This window comes from Hoplias malabaricus, chromosome 11, assembly GCF_029633855.1.
Source record: "Hoplias malabaricus isolate fHopMal1 chromosome 11, fHopMal1.hap1, whole genome shotgun sequence".
Lineage (NCBI taxonomy): Eukaryota > Metazoa > Chordata > Actinopteri > Characiformes > Erythrinidae > Hoplias > Hoplias malabaricus.
This window is the reverse complement of record NC_089810.1, coordinates 5,102,663-5,130,469: the sequence shown is the minus strand read 5'-3', so window position 1 is coordinate 5,130,469 and position 27,807 is coordinate 5,102,663. Positions and strand designations below refer to the sequence as shown.

The 27,807-nt window shown below is 43.7% G+C and overlaps 1 protein-coding gene across 1 annotated transcript in view; it reads right to left on the bottom strand.

Annotated features, from left to right (window-relative positions):
* Window positions 1-1,379: 1,379 nt before the first annotated feature.
* Window positions 1,380-27,807, bottom strand: part of ranbp10 (RAN binding protein 10) — a 46,491-nt gene continuing 20,063 nt past the window's right edge. Inside the window, exons 4-15 of the mRNA XM_066685042.1 lie at window positions 19,307-19,474; window positions 19,081-19,103; window positions 18,574-18,758; window positions 16,917-17,029; window positions 15,785-15,893; window positions 11,978-12,123; window positions 11,353-11,545; window positions 10,531-10,670; window positions 8,596-8,741; window positions 7,161-7,272; window positions 6,196-6,337; window positions 1,380-4,031 (exon numbers count right to left, since the gene is read on the bottom strand). Of these exons, the coding sequence (XP_066541139.1) occupies window positions 6,207-6,337; window positions 7,161-7,272; window positions 8,596-8,741; window positions 10,531-10,670; window positions 11,353-11,545; window positions 11,978-12,123; window positions 15,785-15,893; window positions 16,917-17,029; window positions 18,574-18,758; window positions 19,081-19,103; window positions 19,307-19,474 (1,466 nt within the window). The 3' untranslated portion in view covers window positions 1,380-4,031; window positions 6,196-6,206. The remainder of the gene's footprint in view (window positions 4,032-6,195; window positions 6,338-7,160; window positions 7,273-8,595; window positions 8,742-10,530; window positions 10,671-11,352; window positions 11,546-11,977; window positions 12,124-15,784; window positions 15,894-16,916; window positions 17,030-18,573; window positions 18,759-19,080; window positions 19,104-19,306; window positions 19,475-27,807) is intronic.

Sequence of the window (27,807 nt, the reverse complement as noted above, 5' to 3'; positions counted from 1 at the left end):
TTGTCTAACCAAGCCACTTAGATTTTTTTTTACTTGTTTACACCGCTTTGTAAACATATCAGACTGGTTTTTTGGGCAAACTAGGACTGGAGAGGAGCAAATTTTAATTTTTATTAAAACGGTTGTTTAATTAAAATGGTAGATGTCACCTTTATGGACCCAGAGTCTATGTCGGCAACTGAAGCAGTTCTTGTTTGAAGTCGGCCATTTTGGATCCAACTTTTGTTTTTTTGTTTTTCAATGGGAAGAGGGTCATGTGACACATCAAACTTATTGGGAATTTCACAAGAAAAACAATGGCGTGCTTGGTTTTAACGTCACTTCATTCTTTCATGAGTTATTTACAAGATTCTGACCACTTATAAAATGTGTTCAAAGTGCTGCCCATTGTGTTGGATTGTCAATGCAACCCTCTTCTCCCACTCTTCACACACTGAGAGCTGTTCTGGCAGCTTGTGGGAGCCTTGTATCTTTTTATTTGTGTAAATTATATCTGAAATAATAAATTGTGTAGATAAATAACAAACAAACAAAACAACAACAAAAAATGACATGCCTTATTTTAAATTTGTTCATTCTTCTATAACCACTTCATCGTCAGTATTGTGGTGGGTGCAGAACCTACCAAGAATCATAGGGTGATTCAGAAGGTGAAACCAAGGCAGGAACACACCTTAAATGGGACATCAATTGCCCAGTTAGTCTCTCTCTCTCTCTCTCACAGACTCCTATGAACAGTTTCGTACTCAATCACACACCTGTGGACAGTTTCACACACACACCGTCTCTCTCACTTACACACACACTCCTATGAAGTTTCACCCATTCTCTCACTCACACATGGACATTGTCAAACAGCCACTCCCCCTATTAACGCGTGTAGAAGCCGCCGATCCTGTTTTAATAGAAATGCGTCTGAAACACACTGCTTTGCTCCATTACACAGAGGCAGCTACCACAGTTCCCCTTTGAGTCAGGGGTGAAGCCTTGGAAAATGGCTCTGAGCATGCCTCTGTAGTCACCGTGGTGAGGGTAAAAGTAAAGGAGTGTTGTGTTGTATCTGCAGTGTAGTTGTGTAGTTGGTGATGTGTGCTTTGAGTCGCTTGGTGGCTTCAGTTGTGTTGTGGTAATCCATCATCCCCACGTCGCCCAGAACAGTCACCTTCTGTTGTTTAGTGTGTGTCCTTGGACGCTGGGTGGGGCCCATCTTCTGACTTCTTCCAGGACTGTGAATAAAAGAGCATTACTAACCAAGCGCCGTGATGTACCGTCAATACCGTCCACGCTGCTGGGCCCCGGTTACGTCCAGATAATTGTAGCGCTTTTTTGCAAACAAAGAAACCACACAAAATAACAGCAGAGACAGACATATGCTCATGGATGTGTATTTTAATAAAAATAATTCTGTCAAAATTAAATGAGTACAATATTTCTTTAACATGTTTCCAGTACATAGTTTTTTCTATTTTTTTTTTCATTATTGTTTTCCTTTTTTATGTCGTTTTAAAGGTTTTCAAAGGTTCATGCTAAGTAGAGGGTAAATCAGTTCACAATGGCTAAAATCAAAACTCAGATAAAACTGAAATCATAACAGAAGTAACTTGTGCACAGCTTGTATTCAGCTTTAGCTCTATTTGTCCTGCTTCTCTGTCATCCGAGGCACAAGATGGCACTACGTGGACAAGCAAAGAGGGACAAATGTGTCCTGGGAGGATTTTCTGCTGATTTCTTTCCCTTCATTGTATACTGTAGGTCCCTAATTGAGATCTTTGTTCTACGATGGTACACTTTCAAATGGCAATATACAGCTGGGGTGTTAATATTATCATGAATTCCCAAAGATGTTTTTTTTTTTTTTCCTTTTGCCATTAGGAGATCAATCCCAAAACACAAGCTCCACTACTTACACGTCAGTAACGGTATGAGCTCTGAGCCAACATTGTGTGTGTGTGTGTGTGTCAGTATCTAACGATCACGGCTCTGTTAAGAGTTACACAAGATGTCTCCATGCGACCAATCGGGCGTCTTCTTCAATTCATCTACTGGAGAATGACGCGATTAAACATACGCCTACTTCAACGTGGATTACTGGGTTATCAGAGTTTACAAAGCAGTAGCCAGAGAAGTAGCCAGACCCTTGTGGTCAGAGGTGTACTTTATTTTTTCTTCTCTACAGTCCTGTTTTTGGCTTTTTAGCTCCTGTTGATGATCAAGGAGTATGTACAGAATCTCTGGACCATCCCTCAGCCCCACGCGGCCCGCCTGTCGAGCAGGTCGACCAGACCCGCTTACTGCACAGTCTCTACTACTGCTTCCTGCGACACGAACAAGCTACACAGGGTTGTTCGCAAAGTGAGTGAGGTATAACTGAAAAAATACAATGCAACATGTCAAACGCTTAGGTGCAAAATGAGGGATGTAACAAACAATCTCATGGTGGCCAGCAGCGAAACTTGAGTAATAAACGGAGTAAACGGCTAGGCTACATTCAACAACACAGTGGAGCACCACTCGCTGGCTGACTGGGCGAAATACTGGGTTAAAACACATGAACGTGAAACGTACGCCACCCCACGTGGGCCCCGGAAAGCATCTAAAATGGGAGAGTATCATAGAAAAAGAAAATAAAATATAAAGGATCTGACCAGAGAGAAACATCAACCAGGCTGTAGCCACATGTCCAACAGTGACTGAGTCAGTGTCATGATGCTGCTGCAGATTATGAAGCCCATGAAATGCTTTCTTAGGAAGGAGAAAAGGGAGTGCAGGGATGTAAATGGGGGACGAGGTGAGGGTTAAAGAAGGTGTAGATAAAACGACCTGATGACTTCACTGCAAACATTAGCACTTTCTGCTCATTTCTGGGGTCTGATTTTCAATTTCGTACGCTATGATTCAAAACGGTCGATACAGTGTCTCAGAGAACGGGGTCTAACTGTGAATACTGAGCTAAGAGAGATGTCAGTACTTGTCACTCATTCTTCCTCACTATAAAAACTGAGTGGATACAGAAAAACAAAACAGACTTAGTGTAAGAAGTCCAAGCTGAAATACTCCAAATGAATTCGATTTATATCCTTGGTTTTCTTTGACAAAAGCTTGACAGGTTTTTATTTGTTACATCAGCATACAATCAGACACCCACAGGTTAATCCTGATAAACCTATGTAAAATCATAAAACAAAATAAAAGCTGGGGGGGGGGGGGTTACACAATATTCGTATGGTACCCTAGAAAGATAGTAATTAAAATAGCCTTTTTGGAGAGAGATCAGAGTTTTGTAAAAAATAGACTTGGTTACAGTCGAACCCGAGGCCGGGTGTGTGACGTAACGGTGTGTTTTCATATCTAATAAGAGACTGGTGCTGGTGCCTGAGCTTTTACTACGAGAGCTTGGATGCGAGACACGCGGGAGCCGTGCACTTTCTCACACGACTTCAATTGTCTCAAAAGACAATGTGAAGGGAACAACTGAGCTCGCTCTACTGCAACCTCCTGGATATCAAACACCTTAAAACTGTAGTTAAGTGGTACAGTAGCCAGTCAAATTTCAGTAACATGAGCGAGGCCATAAAAGCAACACCTGGTTCTGCAGTGTCCCACGCTAAAACGACACGTGTCAAATACCTGAGTTCTGAATAAGGGAGACTTCTTACGCTTTCAAGAAGAGTTTACTGTGGTGCATGTCTTGATATGATGCATGTTGAGAACACTATGCATTGAATCCACCCATAAAAACGAAAAAGGGAAATCTGGATCAAGATGAGCACAACAAACGGACAAAATAGAAACTAAAATAAAAATGACTAGATAAACGGAATAATAATTAATTATCTTTAAATAGTGTCACACAATTTGTATTTGATAATACTAAAATTAAAAAGAAGCCTCTCTCCTCCTCCTCCTGCACGTTTCTAGTCATTCCTCTTTCGGACTGCCTCCGGCAAGTGGCAAGCGACACACTTTCAAATCGGCGTGTTCCTCATGGCAATCAACTTGAAAGTCCTCCTCTTAGTTGTCCTGAACATTGCCTGAGGAGTACACACACACACACACACACTTTGTACTTTAACGTTCAACACAGAAAAGTACGTATTACAGACTGAAATGTTACAATGTGAGCAGAATTAAAGGAACACTCGGTAAGATTTGGTGTTTTGCTCCTGTGCACCCCCTACAGGTTCAGAGTGTGATTCACTATTACAGTACTGTGCTGGAGTCAAGGGGAGGTGTGGGGGTTCCACCCACTTCTAAAAGGTACATGCGCAGTTTCTGCAGTGCTGAGCCCTGAATAATGTCAGACAGCGCTTTTCCACTGAACGGTCCCTACTTTACTTGACTCTGCCTTATTCCCTATTGCTTTTCCATAAGTCAGACTTGTTACCGGGAACTGGGAATTTTAATACCAACCAAACGGAGTAGGGACAAAACTGTGACATGTCAAACCTTGTCAAACTTGAAGAAGTGCATACGCAGCACAAACTGTTTGTAAAATCTTCAGGTTACAGCAATGATCACGGATGTTTTTATCTGAATCACAAAGGCAGCTTGTAAAATAGCACCAAGGTCCTTTAAAGAGGTTGAAATGTTCTTTGATTCTTGGTCGACAAAAAAATCCAGCGACGGCTGAAATGTACAGCAAAGAAAGAAAAAACAAACTCTACCCCCTTTGTCTAAACTCATATGTTCATTCCCAAACAACAACAAAAACAACACGTGAACATACAATAAGTAAACAATGTTTAAAGGCTAAGCAGCAGCTCTATGAAAGTGTCAAACAAATAAACACAGTGGAGTTTGAGTTCCTAACTTGTGTTTATTGATCGTCAGAAAACATGTTATTTCTTACTAATTGAAGGAATAAGGTTTAAAAGACCGTTGGTCCCCCCCCAGCGGTGTTGGGAAACTCTAATAGGCGTCTTGCCTGTGACGTAGATGGTGGACAACAACTCTAGAAGCTGCACTTAATTTAATGCAAAATGAGGAAAAGGTGTGTTGTTTTTGGCTGCAATCATTCAATGTACAGTGGGACATCTGTGAACAAACGGCCCAAAGATCCCAAAATATCCAGAAAATGGACTACATTTGTCCACTTTAAACGGGCACTTTGGAAAGGACCCTCCGCTCACTCCGTTATCTGTAGCTCATTTCACTGGCGCTTTTCCAACAATATGGGCATGTAAGGACACCAACGAAAGGTGTTGAAGAGCCTCTGTAACATGGAGGTAAACAGGGTGAGGACACTCACTTCGCCTGTTTTAGTTGGTGTTAGTTAACGTTAGCTTGACTCGCTAAACTCGGTGTCTCAGATTATACTCGGCTACGTAGCTGCATTATGGAGGTTTATAGTGTCGGATGAATTCGAGTTCGACTTCGATCACATTTACAAGAATAACGGTACCTCTACATTTGAGTTTAGCTTATTGCTAGGCTACTGTCATGAATAATGTTGGTTATTTAGCTAGATACTGTCATAACAGTCCGTCATAACGGTGTTTTACCGCGGCGTTGTTCAGCTGTTGTCCACCAGTGACGTCACGGTCGCGTTCGAGAATTTCCGTAGCGAGCTCGGGTTTTTCCGTCAATTTAATAAAATTGTCAGTTTTAAAGCTGCTATTTTCATTTTAATTCATACTTATATCTGTCAGTAACTACAATAATGTGGAATATTCATGGAGGTCCATTAAGTGGTGCTTAGCCTTTAACGTTACTGCTGCTGCTGTTGTGGTTCCCAAAGCCTGTGGTTCCCATTAGTGACAGTGTTGTGTGACATCACTAGCTATGTTTTGGGGGTGGAGCCTTTGTAGTGGAAAACGGAGCAGGTAACAAAAAGTGAGTAGAGTCGAGTCGTGTAGGTACCATGCAGTGGAAAAGCGCCAAGAGGCTCACGAGGAGAAAATAGCATCAAGCGTTTTGAAACTGTAATTTTAAGGTGTTCCCTTAAGTTACTCACCACAGCGTCAAATACAAGGCATACTTTATACTCATTATTCAGAAGGATATGAATGCTCCATACTGCATTCTAGACAAAATATCTTAATTTCTTACAACTTCTACACATCTGTGCAGCACTGTTTACACTGACATCGTTTATACATTGGTATTCAGCCAATGTTCTTTAAAGTTATTGGAGGCTGTGATTTTTAACTGGTATGTGTGTATGAGTGTGTGTGGCAGAGAGTTGGGCATTGTCACCTGGACTGGTGCTAGTGCAAAAAGTTGTCGACCCTGGCGAAGGAGCAGGAGCCGGAGCGCACTCGGGCCATGAGCTGCACACACTCTGTGGCCTGGCCCAGTGCTAGCATCAGAGGAGGCTGTTTAGGCAGGTTCTGAGACTCTGCAGGAGACACAAGCGCTCAATAAGTTACAGCAATCAGAGGTGGAGAGTTCATTTCATTAAGATATCATTTTTTGGGTTGTAGCCAAATCAACCACAATATTAAAACTACTGAGAGGTGAAGTGAGGAACATGTTTTATTTGGTTCCAGAGCCCCCTGTCGAGGGTGTGGCGGGGTACAATAGGCAGCAAGCAAACAGTCAGAGATTGATATTGGTGTTGAACCACTGGCAAAACTGTACTGACAATAACATTTGGGTCAGAGCAGCTCCAAAACAGTAGGAGGTCCAAGGAAACATAACCGGTGACCACCCAGAGGATCATGGGCAGCCAAGGCTCACTAACGCACCAAGGGAGTGAACTACACTCAGAAATGTCTGCGGCTTCTTAACTCTGTATGAAGCAAGATGCATCGCACGTTCTATTAGAGACAGCGTTAACTATTTATCACCGGATCACTGTTCTCCTTCCTTTGAAAAGACCTGCTGTGTTTTAGACATGCTCTGACCAAAATACAATGACCATCACAATCCCACAGCCTCTGTCAGAGCAGCTTGGATTCTTTCACCCAGATGATCTACTTCCAACATCAACTTGAAGAACTGACTGTCAACTTGTTGCTCGATACGTATCCCACCCCTCGACAGGTGCCAGCACTACAAGAGACAGGAGACCGATGTCCTACATGAGATTGCTAATCTTCACTGCAGATTACTGCTGGCACATAAGGAACCTACAACATATCCACAGGGCTCTTGATGTAATATTAGCAGTGTGGGTTATATATAGCAATGTCGGTTTATATAAATATATTTGTTCTTACCCAATATGGCGCTGTTAAGGGCAGAGCAGATGGCCTCTCTCTGCGTGGGGTCCAGCTGCTGGCCCACTGGGCAGTTCCAAGGGTCTGAATACGCCAACAGACTGAATGCATCCTACACACACACATATATAAAAGGCAGTGAGAGTGGTGGTTGCCAGCGCTAGCGTGAGGGTGAATAACCTTTCCCACAGTGTGTCCATCAACTTTGGCAACTAGAAAACAAACAGAAGCTGGAGGAAACATTAATATGGGCTAGTAACCACACACATGCAGAAAAGATCAAACTAGGTCTGACTGCCAAACTCTGAGTGACTCATCACTTCCCTACTGTAGGGTCAGGGGAGTGAGAGAGAGAGAGAGAGAGAGAGAGAGACAGACAGAGAGAGAGAAAGAGAGAGAGAGAGGGATGGTATTTGAGAGAGAGAGAGAGAGGGATGGTATTTGAGAGAGAGAGAGAGAGAGGGGGATGGTATGAGAGAGAGAGAGAGAAAGAGAGAGAAAAAGAGAGAGGGGGATGGTATGAGAGAGAGAGAGAGAGAGATGGTATGAGAGAGATATGCAGGCAAATATAACAGCAATCAACTCCATCATCTGCTAATGGGCACAGGTTCTCGCCACTGGACTGGGTTTGTGCAGATTCTATTCACATTACGGGATTTCCTATGAATTAAAAAATTTTAAAAAAATTAGAATTTAAATTAAGAAATAAATGATAAACTCCTTATATCCAAGTCCAAATCTCAATCTCAGGTCATTTCCCCCTCACATAATTCTGGCTTGTGTCCACAACCTCAAACCTCTGAAATAGTTTACATCTCGCTCCTGTCTCCTCTCTTCTCCTCATTTAAACATCATGCTCATTCATGAGTCATTCACGTGAGATGCCCCGAATATTTTTACACTTCTAGATCCTGGTGAGAGGAGTGTAAAGGCTCCCTGGCCCGTTCTCAAAAATCTTTTTTAATATGTGGTTTCCACTGGAAACCCTGTTACTCCGACATTACATAGCTGCGTGAATGATCTCTAACCCAGTACACTCAAAAACTCCCCTTATGGTAATGAGAAGCCTGTTATAGGGTGAACCTGCCTCCACGCTACAGAACAGATTTGTACTGAAGCTGCTAGCTTAAAATAAAGCTAAACAACGCTAGCACTTAAAACTATGATATTGTCAAATGCATGTTCTGCACTTGTTTAACAGACTGTCGTGTGTGGTGTTATAGAGGTGTTCTAGCAACAGCTCCACTCCAGATTTACACACCACAGCAAAGCCTTCACTCAAGATCCACTGGCTCAAGCAACATTTGTAACAGTCCTCAGTGTCAAAAGTGGCAGATAATGTCCATTTATAATTGACAGAGTGCAGTGGAGCTACATGTATCTAATGATGACGGACTGGCTCCTTTTTCAGTCCGAGTCCGGGAGTGCTTCCTACCTGCAGCATCTTCTTGTGTGTGGCGTTCTTGCCGTACTGGCGTGAGAGCTGCTCGTTGAGGGCCTGCAGCTCACGGCCGAACTGGATCATCCGCTCCGTGGCTGCCTGGTTGCCCCCGCACAGCTGCCGTGAGCCACAGTTGTCCTCTGACAGAGAGAGAAGACCAGAGAGGAGCTTGTTTGTGGGGTTTTATTCAATGGTCATTTATGAAACATGTGCTAGCATCTCCTCACTATATACTATATCGCCAATATATAGTAATATGCATCAAATATATTCCCCCAGAGTGTGACCAACAAACTGGATTAAAGATCACCAGTATCACCATTTGGGCCATTTATACGGATACACCTTAATAAAATGGGAACGGTTGGTGATATTAACTTCCTGTTTGTGGCACATTAGTATATGGGAGGGGGGAATTTTCAAGATGGGTGGTGACCATGGTGGCCATTTTGGATCCAACTTTTGTTTTGTTCAATGGGAAGTGGGTCATGTGACACATCAAACCTATTGAGAATTTCGCGAGAAAAACAATGGTGTAACTTTATTCTTTCATGAGTTATTTACAAGTTTCTGACCACTTATAAAATGTGTTCAAAGTGCTGCCCATTGTGTTGATTGTCAATGCAACCCTCTTCTCCCACTCTTCACACACTGATAGCAACACCGCAGGAGAAATGCTAGCACAGGCTTCCAGTATCCGTAGTTTCAGGGGCTGCACGTCTCGTATCTTCACGGCATAGACAACTGCCTTCAGATGACCCCAAAGATAAAAGTCTAAGGGGGTCAGATCGGGAGACCTTGAGGGCCATTCAACTGGCCCACGACGACCAATACACTTTCCAGGAGATGGCCGACTTCAAAATGGCCGCCACGGTCACCACCCATCTTGAAAAGTTACCCCCCTCCCATATACTAATGTGCCACAAACAGGAAGTTAATATCACCAACCATTCCCATTTTATTAAGATGTATCCATATAAATGGCCCACCCTGTACATTTAATGGCCAGAGTCAAATAAACAAGTGTGAAAATGAGTATAACAGTGGCTGAAAGGCCTATTCGTTGCAGTCCAGGGCATCACGTTGACTCTTCTGTGCTCCGTAACCTTGGAGACAAATATTAAATATTTAAAATACTTAATACAAATATTAAAATACCCAAATCATAGCACAGCTTGGTTTAGCAACTGTTCAGAGAGGGGGGGGGGGGGGGGGGGGCATTTAAACAAAGAAGGTTGTATTAGAAACCTATTACTGAGTAAATACTGTAAACAGCAGGTATTTCTGGGCTAAAAGGAGTAACAAGTACTACATCAATGAGGCCAATACTGATAAGAATGTGTGCCTCACTCCAGCAGAGAGCCTGGGTAATCCACATCCCCGCCTGCTTCCCCCATCTTTCTGGCAAGTTAACGAGACTGGGAAAAGACTGGGGACAGACCGAGGAGTTAGCTCCAAGAGGCAGGTGGAGGTGAGGCTGTGCTCAACGTTTTCTCCTAACTCAGCTTGGCTTTGTGTTATTTTTCAGGATGCGCTGGAGAATAAACTTTAAAATGAATGAGTCGCTGAAAAGCCTGGGGTTGTGTCTGTTTATTTTTAATAACTTTATCAATAAAGAATATCTGAAACACAGCTCTTGCCTCTGGCGTCCTCTTTGGTGGTTGACAAACGGCTCGTCTTAGAACTAAGCTTCCTTTACTCGGCTAGGGGCAGGTGAACACAGGGCAAGTGAATGTGGCACTGTACTAATGGGAAGTCCAAAACAAACACTAGTGCCTTCAGTTGCCTACATTTCAATTATCACTTGCAAAAACTAAAAGAGGTCCTCAAGTTACAGACTGTAATTATCTTAATATTTCAAACACTGGGCCAGCTGTCACTGACATATTACTGAGCCCTGAAACATACAGTACGTGTGTGTGTATATACCTGCTACTCCATTGCCCACACTGTTGTCGTCCCCTTGCAGGATCTCCTGGTGCTTGTAAGTGCCATTCATGATGCGGGTGGAGGAGTTCTCTGCCACTCCATTACTGTAGTGTTCCGCCTCTATCTCCATCTCGCTGTCACTAAACACACACACACAAGCATCCACACACACTGATGTCAGTGGCAGTTTTGATGTTTTCCAGCTCAGTTCAGTCATGACCAGTCTACTGCCTTGAACGATGAAGGATGGGTTTAGCCATCGTCATCATCGAACAGCTCAACACACTTGGAGGAGAACGCTAATGGAGCACTTAAAGTGAGTGGTAAGTTTTCACAGAGAATCTTGTTCATCTGACGTGTGGGTTCATGTGGTTTATGTGCGAAGTAGTTTAACAGTTATATGGCATTCACTGGTTTGGGTTTATTTCCTGTGAGCACAGAGAAGCAGAAATGAAATGTGGGTTGATGCGTGTATATATTTAAAATGTACTTCTCCATTACTATTAGCTACATTTGTACAGTGACATTCAGTTTCTTTTTGCAGGTTTACTTCTTTCATCTGTCACTGTGAAAATAGCACTGCCACAACACACTCCATCGAATAGCCACATCATCATCTGACTTCAGAAAGTCACCGAGACCACTCGAGGGTGTAACTGCCATTTAACACATGCCTGTACTGGGTAGCATTGCCCTCTGAGTGATGGGGGAAAGGAAACACACTCAGCCCTCCCAGTGAGTAAGGTCAATTATGCTCTGTGGCACTCTCAGCCATAAAAGTCACATCTTTTTAAGCAGGAAAACAAACAAACAAACATATACCTAGTCTCTTGGTTGCTGGTGGCGCTGTGTGGTTGGGATTTGGTGGAGTCTGTGGAGTTGGATTCAGAATAGTTAACGGAAGAAGGGGAGGAGGAAGGAGAGGAAGAGGCAGAGCTTGCACCGGGGTATTTGCCGTGGCTCTTGTTTTTGTTAGAAGGGGTCACTCCATTACTGCACGTAGGACTGTCTGCACCTGCATAAATAAGACAGTCAGAAACCCTTCTCCACTTAAATTAAACATCCGAAACTTACAGGCAGAGTTATTTAATTCAATTTAAAAGGGAACACACACAGACACAATGAGCGCAGAGAAATGAGAGCACTGAGTGAAAACAGAAAACGAGAATGACTAAAATGGCTTCTGCTCCTCACACCTCGATGCTGTATGCTCTATTTTGGGAGATACTGATTGCCCCTTTATTGTAGCCTTAGAATGCACCTGGTTTTCATGAATAAACCACTAACATTTTTTACTAAGAATAAGGATGCGAGATCATTCCTAGGCTGTAATGTAAGCGGTGTAGGTCACCTGTATCACCTACTAATATAATCTGCGGTCTTTGCTGCAGTAAAGTTTAAACACTCAAGGAAACCATTAACACAGAAGTGTGTGTATGTGTCTCACCTGTGCTGTGCAGGTGGGGGTTGGCGGCTCCATGTCTGGGGCTTTGACTTGGGGAACCGGGATAACTGTCCTGGGGTTTTGAGCGGATACTAAAGCATCGTACCTCACTATCTGTACCATTCACCATCTCCACAAACTGCCGACACCTGTGGAGCACAAAAAAAGTAGCTAGAGAGAACGTGCTGGAGATATCGACCATTAAAATGTGAAAATGAGCAACGATTTCTCTGCAGTCTCTCACTGGCGGCCCAGGTTTCCAGTCTCTGACATACTGACAGAGTGATGCAATGACAGAGTGAGTTCTTCCTCCTGTACACAGCAGCAGAGACAGCACTTTGTTTGCCGAACAGAAGGAGTACAAAATATTGACTTAGATTTACCACAGAAATGTTTCATTACGATGAGAAGCAGATAAGCTGTGGGAACACTGTCCTTTCTGTTTACTTGAGTGAAAGGTGGAAAAACACACACACAAAATACTCAACACATGTTGGAGCATGACACAACAGGAGACACCAAACAGCCTGGCTTCCAAAAACAAGTAATCACTTGGTGCGATGTTTTGGGGAAAAAAACTAAAACACCATCACCACGACCCATCCAGCTGCCTATTACACAGTCTGACAGTATCTAAGGCTGCTCTTCTGTCAGGTCTTTTATAGTTTACGTCAGTGGTAGTGATACCTGCCACTCCGCAATGCCATCTGACATCTGATTAAAAAAGAGAAAACAAAACCAGCATCTGAGTTAGCACACAGCACAAAACAAGTCTGGTCTAGCTAGTTTTCTAGAAAACTAGCACCTCTAATTTGCGTATTGTTGTACAGCCTGTAAGGCTAGGATGCTGCAAACAGGGTGTAAACAACGCTGTATCGGAATTGAGGCACCGATCAAATCCAACACTGAGAAATTATTCTAACCCCCACTGGTCCCATTAGTTTGAAGAGTCATACCTCAGGAAAAATGCACTTGTTAAAGAAAAGCTACGCAGACTTAAGACTGACACTTTGAATAAACATCTACTGCTCTGAACTCTTTTATTCAGGCTCATATTTATTCTGAAACAGTTCTGGGACTGCAGGTATGATTCAGACCATTGGGCTTAGTCATTTTCATTGCAGTCCACCACAGACAAACAGTCAAGATCAAGGAAATAAAACACATTCCTGCTCAGTCTGATCCCTTGATTACTGCGATCCGTGCAGCAGAACAATAATATATTCTCTTTTAACAATAATACAACATGTGCAGAACTGTTCAGGTCTGTGTTCACTTCATAATGATCTTTTGTCTTTACCGCACATCCTTAGATCTGTAGATTCTGGCTTTCTGCAAATATCTTCCATAAAATACAGGAGACACAGAGTATATACACCCCTTCTGAACAGTGGAACTCCACTCCCCTTTCAGACAGATTAAAAATCATTTCAAAACATCTAGTATCTAACTAAACTGAGTTCTGGTCGGTTGGGAAAAGCGAAAGAGGTTGGGACGGGGGAGCGTGGAGTCGGGGGTGTTTACAGGGAGATGTGGAGGTGTTGGTAATATAGCTTCCAACATGGAGATTGAGTGTGTTACTGAGGTGGGCTGGAGGCCAAGGATGCTTCCTATTTTTAAGTGCCCTTTTAGTTAATTTGATTAAATGAAATGTGCGATTATTAGTCTTTGTACAACGTACACACACACACACACAAGTTGACCTATGGTTTCAGGTTCAAATGCTTTATATATTTATTTATTTGTAATTTATTAATTAATTTACATTTTTCGGTGTGTAAAGCAAAGTGGTCTTTAAATTGTTTATTATTATTCATTCATTATCTGTAACCCTTATCCAGTTCAGGGTCGCGGTGGGTCCAGAGCCTACCTGGAATCATTGGGCGCAAGGCGGGAATACACCCTGGAGGGGGCGCTAGTCCTTTACAGGGCGACACACACACTCACACACTCACACCTACAGACACTTTTGAGTCACCAATCCACCTACCAACATGTATTTTTTGGACTGTGGGAGGAAACATGAGCACCCGGAGGAAACCCACACAGACACGGGGAGAACACACCACACTCCTCTCAGACAGTCACCCGGAGGAAACCCACACAGACACAGGGAGAACACACCACACTCCTCTCAGACAGTCACCTGGAGTGGGACTCGAATCCACAACTTCCAGGTCCCTGGAGCTGTGTGACTGTGACACTAACCTGCTGCACCACTCTGCCTCCCAAGTTTATTACTATTATTATTATTATTAATAGTTTTTAACATCACAATATCTTGGACGGATGGAGAAGATAAATGCCACCATTTTTGTATCTAATCTGCACTGATACACAGCATGGTTACGTAATGCGTCTTCAAAAAAGTTCTCATCATAAATACTAGACCTTGATGAAGTAAAATCAACAGTGTAGAAATTCACAGAAAGTCTCACAGAGTACATCCCTGCACTACCATGTTTAGTCAAAAGTTAGACTGCTGTAATACAGAAGTGCAAATATCATTTGCTATATCTCTATTTACCAGGAGAGAGTGATCATAAACTAAACATTTGTGAAAATGGTACTCTATTTTATTTCTTTCTCTTGACAATCCGCCCAGCGACAGGCCAGACTAAAAAAACCACGAACAGCACGGTGTAAAGCAAACTGACCGCTGGTTTACCCTGTTTCTGTGCTGGTCACAGGAGCATGAAACAAAACAACGGCTGTTCTCTGGCTGCTTTTCCTCACTGTTCCCTCGTGTTTGTGTCTCTCATGAATATAATCAAATGTTTTTGGATGTCTTTGAAAAACACAGAGATGCCCAAGGTTTTCAACATTCTTGCATCTCTGTGGGAGAGTAATATCAATGACACACCGGCAGGTTCCTCAAGCAAATGTAATTAGAAATGCTGGCATTGGCAAGGACAAGATAAAAAGGATGGAAAAGGCTGACAGTAATATCTCCTTGTAAAACAGACTAAGTCACTAGAGACTTCTTTGCCTTATGTCATTAAGACCATCTGCCATTTCCGTTTAAAGCCTACAATGACTTTGAGAGATTATAATTGGTGCAGATACCAATTATAAAACTAAACATTTGTGAAAACAGCCTTTTATTTCTTATAGTATGGATACCAATCATCCTGAAAGTTTCAGGGAAAATTGCAAACATGATGAGAGGTTTGTGTTTCGGCTACAAACATGAATAATAATGAGGGGTCTACAAGATCTTGAACTTGGGAAAACCTTGGTATTATATGCTTCAGTGATGTTAGCATTCATTCATTGTCTGTAAGCGCTTATCCTGTTCAGGGTCACGGTGGGTCCGGAGCCTACCCGGAATCACTGGGCACAACGGAGGAACACAGCCTGGAGGGGGCACCAAGGAAACCGGAGCACCCGGAGGAAACCCACGCAGACACAGAGAGAACACACCACACTCCTCACAGACAGTCACCCGGAGGAAACCCACGCAGACACAGAGAGAACACACCACACTCCTCACAGACAGTCACCCGGAGGAAACCCACGCAGACACAGAGAGAACACACCACACTCCTCACAGACAGTCACCCGGAGGAAACCCACGCAGACACAGAGAGAACACACCACACAGGTAATGAAATCCGCCTTTCTGAACAGGGTTATGAATATGGAAAGATGTGCCCTTTTAGGTTAAGGTGAGGATAGTAGTACTTACAGATATATGATAATACAATAGTAGTAGTAATATATAAAGGTAAGGACAAGGCTGCACAAAATCAATAGAAGTCTATGTAATGGTCCCATGAAAACAAATGTGCGTGTGCATACTTTACTCACTTCAACATGAAGAGTAAATTTGGGTTGCGTTCTAGGAGACCAGGGTACAACTGCTGTGTGGCATCGATGGCTTCTCCGACACGACCAGCCAAGACGAGCTTCTGTATTCCTGTATTTACACCCAGACGAAAACAACACATGGTGTCTTTCAGTGGTTGTAGGCTCACTGGGTTTGTGAGAAAAGCAGCCCTTAACACAAATCTAAATGAGTCCAAAAACCAGCCAGAAAAAGCCTGCTGCCAGACACCATTATCAACGTAATTCTATGGGTCAAAATAACACACTGTCAAAAACGTTAACTGGCTAAAAATAACACAAAAAATATCCCATGGATGCTTGTCTAAAGCTTCCAATTTCTGCAGGCAAAGTGGCAACACTGCGTATCTGTCCATCAGATTGCTTAGCAGTGATTATACGCCTGTCGTCCTCTTCTCTATCGTCAAGGTATAAACAGATTCAAGTGTTTCAAGAACAACTGAGCTTTAAAATGTTAAGAGATGGGGTTTATTTAACTCCTGGTGACAGTGCAGAATTATTTGGTTATCACCCAATACCTAGTTTTACCAGTTAATAAATACTTCACTATGTTAAATCAAGTGTGCTGTGGATTTAACAAATCCATACGATCAAGGAGAACATCTGGAAGCACATTTTTTTTCTTAGAATGAAAACTAAACTTAAGAAAAAAGTAAGTACATTTGTGTTTGGTAGATCATTTCTTTATTGTAATAATACTTTTTGGAGATCAATCATATACCATTGAAAAGCCTGTTAATTTCCCTTTTAAATGGTGTCACATTTGTAAGGAACATGCATTTGTGGAGTGAGCGGTAGAGCTGAGTATGTGGGTTGCACCCATGAAAAATTTGTCAAATCCTCTGGCGCGAATATCATGATGTAAAATCCTGTCTGTGTAAAGTTCACTGGTTCAACCCCTACCTTAAAAAACATCTAGAATCAGCTTGCGTTGTGACTGATCTGGTAACATAATTTATACAGTGAGTTTTTGAATGTGGTCTGAAAACTCCAACATAACATCACTGATTCTCAGAGTACTACTAAGCACTTATCTTATGATCTCAGGATAAATGAGAGGCGAGTGGTGTGTGTGTGTGTGTGTGTGAATTCTCACTCTGTCTGTTCTTTATAGAGGTCTGATCCTCCTGGATCATGGTCTCTGTGGCTCGGGCGAAGGCCATGGCGGTGGCACAGTAGCCATGATGCACTAGGTAGCTGGACACCATACTGAAGAGAACACCAGACACACAGTTATAACAGGAATCAGAACTTCATCGTACTACAAGACTCTTAAAACAGAACGAGTGCTGAAGGTCAGAACACACTTCTGAGAATCTCATTCTACCGCTAGCACATGCTTCCTCTTCCCACGACTCCTTTTGCAGTTAGAGAAAACTAACTGCACGTTTTAGCACAGATTATTTTGACTACAAGCTTAATGGTGGGGTCAGATCGATCTTGTTCAAGCAAGGCTAGTTGTACTGTATGAGCGCGCTAATCTTTAAGCTTCTCTATTTCTGATACTGGTCCGGTGGAGCACATTTTTGGTCCCCAAAGACCAATCAGTGTTTGCTCAAGGCATAGCTACACAGATATGTTTACAGTTACAGCACAGAGCAGATGGTCTTATCCAGAGCAATTTGCAAATATTTGGTGTGCGCTAAACAGCATTAACAGACTTGATTCCAAAACAGCCAGAATAAACATTCTTGTAGATAAAAATGTCAGTGCTGATATCTGGAAAGAGAGAAATGCATAGCTTGTGCAAGTTATGGCTGTACTTATCCATCAACCTCCTCTCTGCCTTACAATGTAGATTTGTTCATGTGCATACACCCATCAGCCAAGACACGGACTTAGAAAAGTTCACAATTCCAAAAACATCCAGCCGACAGCGTCCTGTGTCACTGATGAAGGACTAGAGGACGAGCGACACACACTGTGCAGCGACAGATGAGCTACTGTCTCTGACTTTACATCTACAAGGTGGACCAACGAGGGAGGTGTCTCACAGAGTGGACAGAGTGGACAGAGAGTGGACACAGGGTTTAAAAACTCCAGCAGCACTGCTGTGTCTGATCCACTCTACACCAGCACAACACACACTAACACACCACCACCACGTCAGTGTCACTGCAGCGCTGAGAACGATCCACCACCACATCACACCTGCTCTGTGGGGGTCCTGAGCAATGAAGTACAGGGTGAAAGGGGGCAAACAAAGTATGCAGAGCAACAGATAGCCTGCAGTCATTTACTGAAGAACTACAATATGCACCATTACAATACGCAGGTCAGGGAAGTTTTGGCTGATCTGTGCATGCATGAATAAATGTGCTGGCTACATTTTTTCCGCCTTGTCCTTGCAGGAAAGAGAATGTGGGATTTAATAAAGTCGCGTGTAATTGTTTGACATCAGCTACTTTTTGCCATTTTTGTGATACTGGGCTTTGAAACGCAGATCTGCCCAGAGGCTTCAATATTTAAATAAGACCACTAGCAAATGAGATTTTTATTGAGTGTTAAGAGCATTCCGAGTGACCTCAAAACACCTATATGAGTTTCTGTGGGTGTTGTGGTTCGTGTGATGTTGCATTCACGTGTTCCCGGAAACATAAATAAATAAAAGAATGGGCCACAACAATGCGGACCATTGTTCTTCTGAGCTCCACTGCTGGACTTTAATCTGCAGCAGAAGAATGGTGTGTGGTATGGTATTGTGTACACATCAGGCACCCCTATGTAATAGGTTTGAGAATGTGGCTTCTCACTTCTGCAGCACGGTCTGCCACTCGCCGAGCCTTTCTCCGATGGGGAAGCGGGCGATCATGCCGTGAATCTTCGCCCTCCACTCACTCATGTAATCCTCAATGTCGAAGACAAATGGCTGCTGACCAAAGTTAGCGTCCACGATTTCTCCAGGAGTCTGCAAGCCTACTGTGGGATACAGGTTGGGCTGAGGAGATGGAGGAAAAATACACAAGAGAAAACACAACACAGAAGAGAACGTGAGGAAGATGTGAGGAATACTCCTTTACTCTTTATGGTGTCTTTTTTTTCTGCTGTTCTGTTCTGCACTGAGTCACCGCTCAGGGCCTTTTTCCAAATCACCACGACTGGCAAAGAAGCAGCTGAAGTGCGTGCTTCATTAATCATGTACTAAAACAAGCAGAAAGCTCAGCCAAGCATATTACCACCCTCTTAACCTGGACACACAATGAAAGCATTCCAAAAGGTACGGCAAGAAGGAGAGATGTGCGAGTCAGTGCTTCACTTACTGGGAGGTCTGTGAACGCCACACCTGGAAGAGAACGGAGAGTGACACACAAGTCATAAAAACACATGTAAGAATGTAATAATGAACAGTTGTACAGCTGTACTGGCTTTGTAAAAAACAAGTTTGACAAGCCAAACACCAGATTCATCATCCATGACTAAAGGCTTAGTCAGGAAAGCAGGCGTTTGTGACGTTTCCACAGGTCAAGGAGGATTTTTCTGCTTCACCTAAACTGTGCCCGTTCTTGGTGTAGAAGCATGTGTTGTTGATGAGGTTCACGCAGCAGCCAATCACGTCGCCCGTCGTGAAGGTCGGGCCGTATGGTTGGCCGGTCCCTGAGGAGCAGAAGGAGTGTCCATCGTCACCGTGGTAACCGTAGGAGTGTTTGTCCCAGCCTGAGAGAAGAAAAAAAAAAAAAAAAAAAAAAAATATATATATATGTCATTAAAAAGATACAGCAATAAACAAAACCTTCCTCAGGTTCTGATATCAGACCACTGTACCACTCTCTTCTGAATGCAGCAGAGTCAGGACTATGGTAAAGAATCCAGAGAGAGGAATGAGGAGTCAGATAGCCAAAAATAAAATAAAAAAAAATACTATTTCACTAGGGCGGCAGGGTCCTGGAGGTTGTGGGTTTGATTCCCACTCCAGGTGACTGTCTGTGAGGAGTGTGGTGTGTTCTCCCTGTGTCTGTGTGGGTTTCCTCCGGGTGACTGTCTGTGAGGAGTGTGGTGTGTTCTCCCTGTGTCTGCGTGGGTTTCCTCCGGGTGACTGTCTGAGGAGTGTGGTGTGTTCTCCCTGTGTCTGTGTGGGTTTCCTCCGGGTGACTGTCTGTGAGGAGTGTGGTGTGTTCTCTCTGTGTCAGCGTGGGTTTCCTCCGGGTGACTGTCTGTGAGGAGTGTGGTGTGTTCTCCCTGTGTCTGTGTGGGTTTCCTCCGGGTGACTGTCTGTGAGGAGTGTGGTGTGTTCTCCCTGTGTCTGTGTGGGTTTCCTCCGGGTGACTGTCTGTGAGGAGTGTGGTGTGTTCTCCCTGTGTCTGTGTGGGTTTCCTCCGGGTGACTGTCTGTGAGGAGTGTGGTGTGTTCTCCCTGTGTCTGCGTGGGTTTCCTCCGGGTGACTGTCTGTGAGGAGTGTGGTGTGTTCTCCCTGTGTCTGCGTGGGTTTCCTCCGGGTGACTGTCTGTGAGGAGTGTGGTGTGTTCTCCCTGTGTCTGCGTGCGTTTCCTCCGGGTGACTGTCTGTGAGGAGTGTGGTGTGTTCTCCCTGTGTCTGCGTGGGTTTCCTCCGGGTGACTGTCTGTGAGGAGTGTGGTGTGTTCTCTATCATAAGTAAATACAGTACTTTCCATTTCCCATATTAACTCCTGTTTTACTCAGAATTACATCACTTTAAAGAAGTAAGCTCTGGTCTAATTCCTGTGTCACACTTACTTTAAAACGTATCTCAAATGATGACAATGGTTCCAAATATTACAAAGACTGTTTTACACTAAACATTGACTAACAATGCTCCCTTTGTAATGGAACATGTGGCTGGTCAACGGTTGACCACTGACATTTCTCAAAATATGTTTTGCAAGCATTGCTCAAAATAAGCAACGCAGAATATGTGAAAAGAATCGTTTAATTGAAATAGAAGCCCATTTCTCCCTCTTACAAATGTTTAGCCATGAAAGAATTCTCAATCATGAAGTTACAAACTCATAGTTATTGCTGGTGCTGTATGACTTACTATGAAATAACAATGTAACTGTATTTGTTTAAGGTTTACTAGTCCACATTTATGACTTACTGCACAAGTCATCTCATAATAACGCCTCACTAGCTCATAATAATGAGGTAATATCCAATATGTCTTAATATCTTATGAATCAAGTTCTTGTGGAAATCACTTACACTCATTAATGGAAAGGACAGGATTATTATTATTATTATTATGAGAAAAGAAGTTAAGATATGATCTTATTATTATTATGAGGTACTGAGGCATAATAATGAGAAACTATTAATACAAGGTGCTAAGTCATTATTATGAGATAGAAGTTAAAATATAAGACACTAAATCAGCTGATGTTTATCACTAAAACTCCTGATATTCTAATCTTTTAAAACTTATTAAATACATATATATATTTATTTATTATTTTTTTAAATGACTCATTTGAAAGCTGTTCTGTAAACTATGCAATGCCTCACCCGACCAGGAGGCGGCATCAGACTACACATCAGAGCAGGCTGAATCTGAATGAGTCAGTGTTCACCACAGACAGACCCTGAGAGTCCAGTCCTGGGAAGCGCATATGGTACAGTGTGAATGGCCTTCCATTACCGTGCACACATTCTCCCAGTTTAAAAACCATGAAGAGAGAGCGACTGGACAGACGCATATCAAAACAAGTGGACAAGTAAATCGGGGGTTGGGGTGGGGGGTGAAAAGTAGGTCGTGTGTGAACTGTGAGGTATTAGATTAATCTGCAGAGCAGCACTGACAGGGATATTGCTCCTAAAGCCGTGTTCACTGTTCCCTCCATGCTAATGAAATGGGCAGGGCTCCACTATGGGATCAGAGACGCAGAGGTCAACAGGGCGCGCAAGACCATTATGCTCCAATCACACACACACACACACACACACACACACACACACACACACACACACACACACACACACACACACACACACACACACACACACACACACACACACACACACACACACACACACACACACACACACACACACACACACACACACACACACACACACACACACACACACACACAAAGCCCTGCAGACCGGCAGACTCAAACAGACATATACACACACAGATATACACACAAGTGACATCATTTCCCTTTGTCAGCAACAGGGAACAATGTGAAGTCATCCATCACCTCCTTTCAACACATTCTACAACAGGCAGTCATTTTCACCACCAAAAGAGTAGGAGACAATTAATAGTAAACTCATATTAAATAAATTCCTTTGTAGACCCTGAATGAACAAGTTTAAGCTCAATAGGGCTGGTCCTACACGTGGGGGTGTTCATGTTTAAAAGTGGCTCAATAAGGAATCTCTAATGCATCCAGGACACTAGGTTTCAATATAACTGGAGGAAACCGTAGCACCCGGAGGAAACCCACGCAGACACAGGGAGAACACACCACACTCCTCACAGACAGTCACCCGGAGGAAACCCACGCAGACACAGGGAGAACACACCACACTCCTCACAGACAGTCACCCGGAGGAAACCCACGCAGACACAGGGAGAACACACCACACTCCTCACAGACAGTCACCCGGAGGAAACCCACGCAGACACAGGGACAACACACCACACTCCACACAGACAGTCACCCGGAGGAAACCCACGCAGACACAGAGAGAACACACCACACTCCACACAGACAGTCACCCGGAGGAAACCCACGCAGACACAGGGAGAACACACCACACTCCTCACAGACAGTCACCCGGAGGAAACCCACACAGACACAGGGAGAACACACCACACTCCTCACAGACAGTCACCCGGAGGAAACCCACGCAGACACAGGGACAACACACCACACTCCTCACAGACAGTCACCCGGAGGAAACCCACGCAGACACAGGGAGAACACACCACACTCCTCACAGACAGTCACCCGGAGGAAACCCACGCAGACACAGGGAGAACACACCACACTCCTCACAGACAGTCACCCGGAGGAAACCCACGCAGACACAGGGACAACACACCACACTCCTCACAGACAGTCACCCGGAGGAAACCCACGCAGACACAGGGACAACACACCACACTCCACACAGACAGTCACCCGGAGGAAACCCACGCAGACACAGAGAGAACACACCACACTCCACACAGACAGTCACCCGGAGGAAACCCACGCAGACACAGGGAGAACACACCACACTCCTCACAGACAGTCACCCGGAGGAAACCCACACAGACACAGGGAGAACACACCACACTCCTCACAGACAGTCACCCGGAGGAAACCCACGCAGACACAGGGAGAACACACCACACTCCTCACAGACAGTCACCCGGAGGAAACCCACGCAGACACAGAGAAAACACACCACACTCCTCACAGACAGTCACCCGGAGGAAACCCATGCAGACACAGGGAGAACACACCACACTCCTCACAGACAGTAACCTGGAGGAAACCCACGCAGACACAGAGAAAACACACCACACTCCTCACAGACAGTCACCCGGAGGAAACCCACACAGACACAGGGAGAACACACCACACTCCTCACAGACAGTCACCCGGCGGAAACCCACGCAGACACAGAGAAAACACACCACACTCCTCACAGACAGTCACCCGGAGGAAACCCACGCAGACACAGGGACAACACACCACACTCCTCACAGACAGTCACCCGGAGGAAACCCACGCAGACACAGGGACAACACACCACACTCCACACAGACAGTCACCCGGAGGAAACCCACACAGACACAGAGAGAACACACCACACTCCACACAGAGAGTCACCCGGAGGAAACCCACGCAGACACAGGGAGAACACACCACACTCCTCACAGACAGTCACCCGGAGGAAACCCACACAGACACAGGGAGAACACACCACACTCCTCACAGACAGTCACCCGGAGGAAACCCATGCAGACACAGGGAGAACACACCACACTCCTCACAGACAGTAACCTGGAGGAAACCCACGCAGACACAGAGAAAACACACCACACTCCTCACAGACAGTCACCCGGAGGAAACCCACACAGACACAGGGAGAACACACCACACTCCTCACAGACAGTCACCCGGAGGAAACCCACGCAGACACAGAGAAAACACACCACACTCCTCACAGACAGTCACCCGGAGCAGGAATCGAACCCACAACCTCCAGGCCCCTGGAACTGTGTGACTGCGACACCTACCTGCTGCTCCACCCTTCCGCCCACTCTTTGAAATTAATTACCTGAAAAACTAATAGCTGAAAACTAAAGATGTAAAATGTAGATATTTGTGCATATGCTTCATAGACATTTAAAACTATACAGGTGATACACTCTTCGGTTTCAGCCCACAATAAGCTTACTGCGTGGTCTTATGTCACAGTGTGTGGGATTATGGGCTCCAGAGTCCCAAATCATTTGTGCACAGGTACTGAACACGTGATTAAAATAAAGTCCTCTTAAACCTTTAAAATGTACCTACACAGGGTCAAAATCTATTCACAAATAAAAATGGAAAACAGTGACTGAAACGTTGCGTTGTCATTTCACGTCCCTTTAAAGGTCACCGTAGATGTGCGCAGTGGGATCAGTCAAAGATGATCAGTGAAAACTACTGTGTGTGTGGAACTATTTTATTTTATTTTTTTTTCATTTCTATGAAGGGCATTAGAAAAGATTTATAAATCACTGCTCATATAAAGTATCAAGACCCTTACCACGACAGATGCACCACTACAAAAATCACATCTTGATGCACAGAATACAGCTAAACTGCAAAATCACACATTACAGTCCCTCCCAGAATGAAAATCTCACGTGAAGCTACTGATGATTCAACAAAAAGGGGTGCAAACAAAGAAATGGAATATATACAAAAGTGAATGGAATTCATTGCCTTGCAACATCACAAATTATTTGATGCTGTAGCATTAGCGCTGGACGATACAACCAGGATTTATATCACAATATATTTCTTCATTTAGGTCGATACAATATAATTCCGATACTGATATGAACAGTACAAAACCCACTGAAAACCTTCCAAGAACAAACAAGTAACAGGACATCACCATCAAATATTCACCTGTTGGCTTTGTCAATGTTAATATTTTAAACTAATTTTTAAATTGAGCGCTGAACTGATGGCAGCGCCCTGTAACGAGCGTCAGTCCGTGAACAGATGCTGTAAATAACACTGGTGCCTACATTAGAATACTTCCTCAGGCTAAGACTGGAATACAACAGGACAAACAAAGCCTATACAAATGTTTCAATTTACATCAATATCCAAACATTCTGATACAAAGAGCAGCACGGGCTGAATGACCCAGGGAGGTGTAGTCAGCAGCAGTGTGTAGAACTGGCTGGATGACTCTCAAGCATTCCAAAAGTTTTGGGAATTATGGAGAAGCCAATAGGGGCATTTCATGGAACTGCGGAGTGTGCTACAATAACATTTTACAACTGAAGTGGTTTGTTGTGTTCTGTTTCATTTTACACCCAAGGGGACCCATGGGTAAATAATTGTAAATAATCACCAGATACAAATCACATTCACAAGAACAACCCTTAATTTTCATTTAATATAAATGTATTTTGAACAGTTCTTAAAAACAACCTGCAGGTGAAACTCCACAGGGCCCTTCTAAGTGCTGACTCTATCACCTTGGAGATTGCAGTTTAGAGTCCAGGGGATGCTAAGCCATCCGGGGTTGGGAGTCTTTGAGAGCACAAATGGCTTTGCTTTCTGGAAGGGTTAGCCCCCTGTACGCACATCACTGCCCACAGTTCTTGGTTGCATGTGTGTTTATATCAGGGATTGGAACAAAATTTTGGCTGTAAATACAGCTATAAATACAACTGTTAATACTAATAAATAAATAAATAAATAAAATACATAACGCCAAAACGCCTGAAAATGGCTGATTAGCTGTGTTGTTTCCTAGCTTTCAAGACTTAGTTACACACCCCCGAAGACAGACACAGACTGAGCTAAAATAAACAAACATTACTCTCTGCTGCCCCCTAAGGGTACAGGTTAGAACTTCAGATATTTTCATGAGGCAGAACCATGGCTCAATAAATGAGTGGAAGATACTAGTAGTCAATTAAAACAACAGTGATGAGATCATTTCGTAATTATTATAAACTAATTCTGCTATGTGAAAACCACATTGGTCCAGAAGATACATCTCCTAGCGCCACCACACAGGGCCAAGACTTCTTACGGATCAGAACATAACCTCTCAGCATGTTTACACCTTCATACTTAACAGGATTTCCGACATTCTCAATCAAAAGCAGTGCTCACGTGAGAGAAAAAACACATTACACCAATCCTTTCAATCACTTTCTAACGACTTTTACAGTAAAAATTAATTCATCACATTGTTTAATTACATTCAGTCCAATGAACTTAATCCAAACTAATCTAATAAAGCAGAGTCAGGCCTCTTTCTACAGAACAAGCACCACACAGGTCTAGCACATGGGTATTCAACAAGAAAGACTCCAAATCGACAGTGTGAATTCAGGTTTTATGTTCGCCATTCACAGGAATCAACAATACAATGTGTGACTGCCGTGAAACACAACGGCGCCTCCTTATGGAGCAGTCCCTAACTGTGAGTGATTACGGGAGATGGCAACCCTTGTGTTGCAATTTCTAACTGAGAGTTAGGGAGCACTTGTGTATGTATTTGAGTGAGTGATTTAAAAGCCAGTTCCAAGTGGTGCTCCACATCTAAAAATGAAAACCTGAGCAGGAAAAACAGCTAACAATATTTTCCCCCACGGCTTTGCCTCCGAACCGAGGTCCTCTGAGGTGATTGGGAGAAAATGTCCTTTTGACATCATGTCTTTTTTCCTTCTGTAGCGTTTTGGGCTGGACTTTGGAAACGTTTAAGGACATTGTGTTCACTGATGCCCTTTCCCAGGGCATGTTCAGGCATGCATACAGCAGCAGAGAGCGGGGAAGTCAGAGGAAAGGGGCAGAGAACGCAAGTGAAAATAGGTGGGTGAGGCTGAGGACTGAGAGATGGCACAAAAAAGGGTGGAGGTGTGCAACTGATGCCAAACCACAAACAAATTATATGATAAAATCCAAGTAGGGTATTCAGGAAATAAAGAACGCACATTTACATGGGCGCTACTGCAATATCAACAACGACAAAGTGGTTTACATAGTCACAAACAGGGATTTACAAAAAGTGTTAGTGCTTTCAAATGCTAGAAAACTACACAAAGACCAACGTAGCCACACCAAATGAGCCATAACATTAAAACCACCTGCCTGATCTTGCGTCGGTTAACCTCAGGATGTCGAAACAGCCCTGAAACATCAAGGAAGGGGCTTCACAATGCCTTTGAAGGTGCCCAAAATATCCAGTACATCCCATAGATGCCCAATCATCTAATGTTTTCGAGGAACTTGACAATGTTTGCAGTGTGGCAGGGAGCATTATCCTGCTAAAAGAGGCAACACCATTGCAGGGGTGGACTTGGCCTGCAGCAGTGTTTAGGACGGGAGTACATGTCAAAGTAACATCCACAAGAACTCCTATGAACAGCAAGCTGCAATGTTCTCTCACCAATTTATCAGAGCCACCAAGAACTTTAAAGAAACGTTTGCTACAGTAGCTTTGCTGTGAGATTCTCCTGCACAACGTGTCCACAACCCTTCTCTAGTTCACTAGTTGTTCTTTCTTTGACCATTTTTGGTACAGCATAATGAGACCATCCCACAAAACCTGTAGCTCTGACATGTCTGACCACAGCAATGTGGGGCTTGTTAAAAGTGGCTCAGATCCTTGAACTCGCCCATTTCTCCTGCTTTTAACATCAGCTTCAAAAACTGACTGTTTTCTTGCTGCCTAATTTATCCCTTGACGATGCCACTGTACTGAGATAATCAATGCAATTCCTATCACCTGTGAGTGGTTTCAGTCTTGTGGCTGATCACAGAGAGTGCTACAGCAGCGGAACAGCCCTTAAGTTGG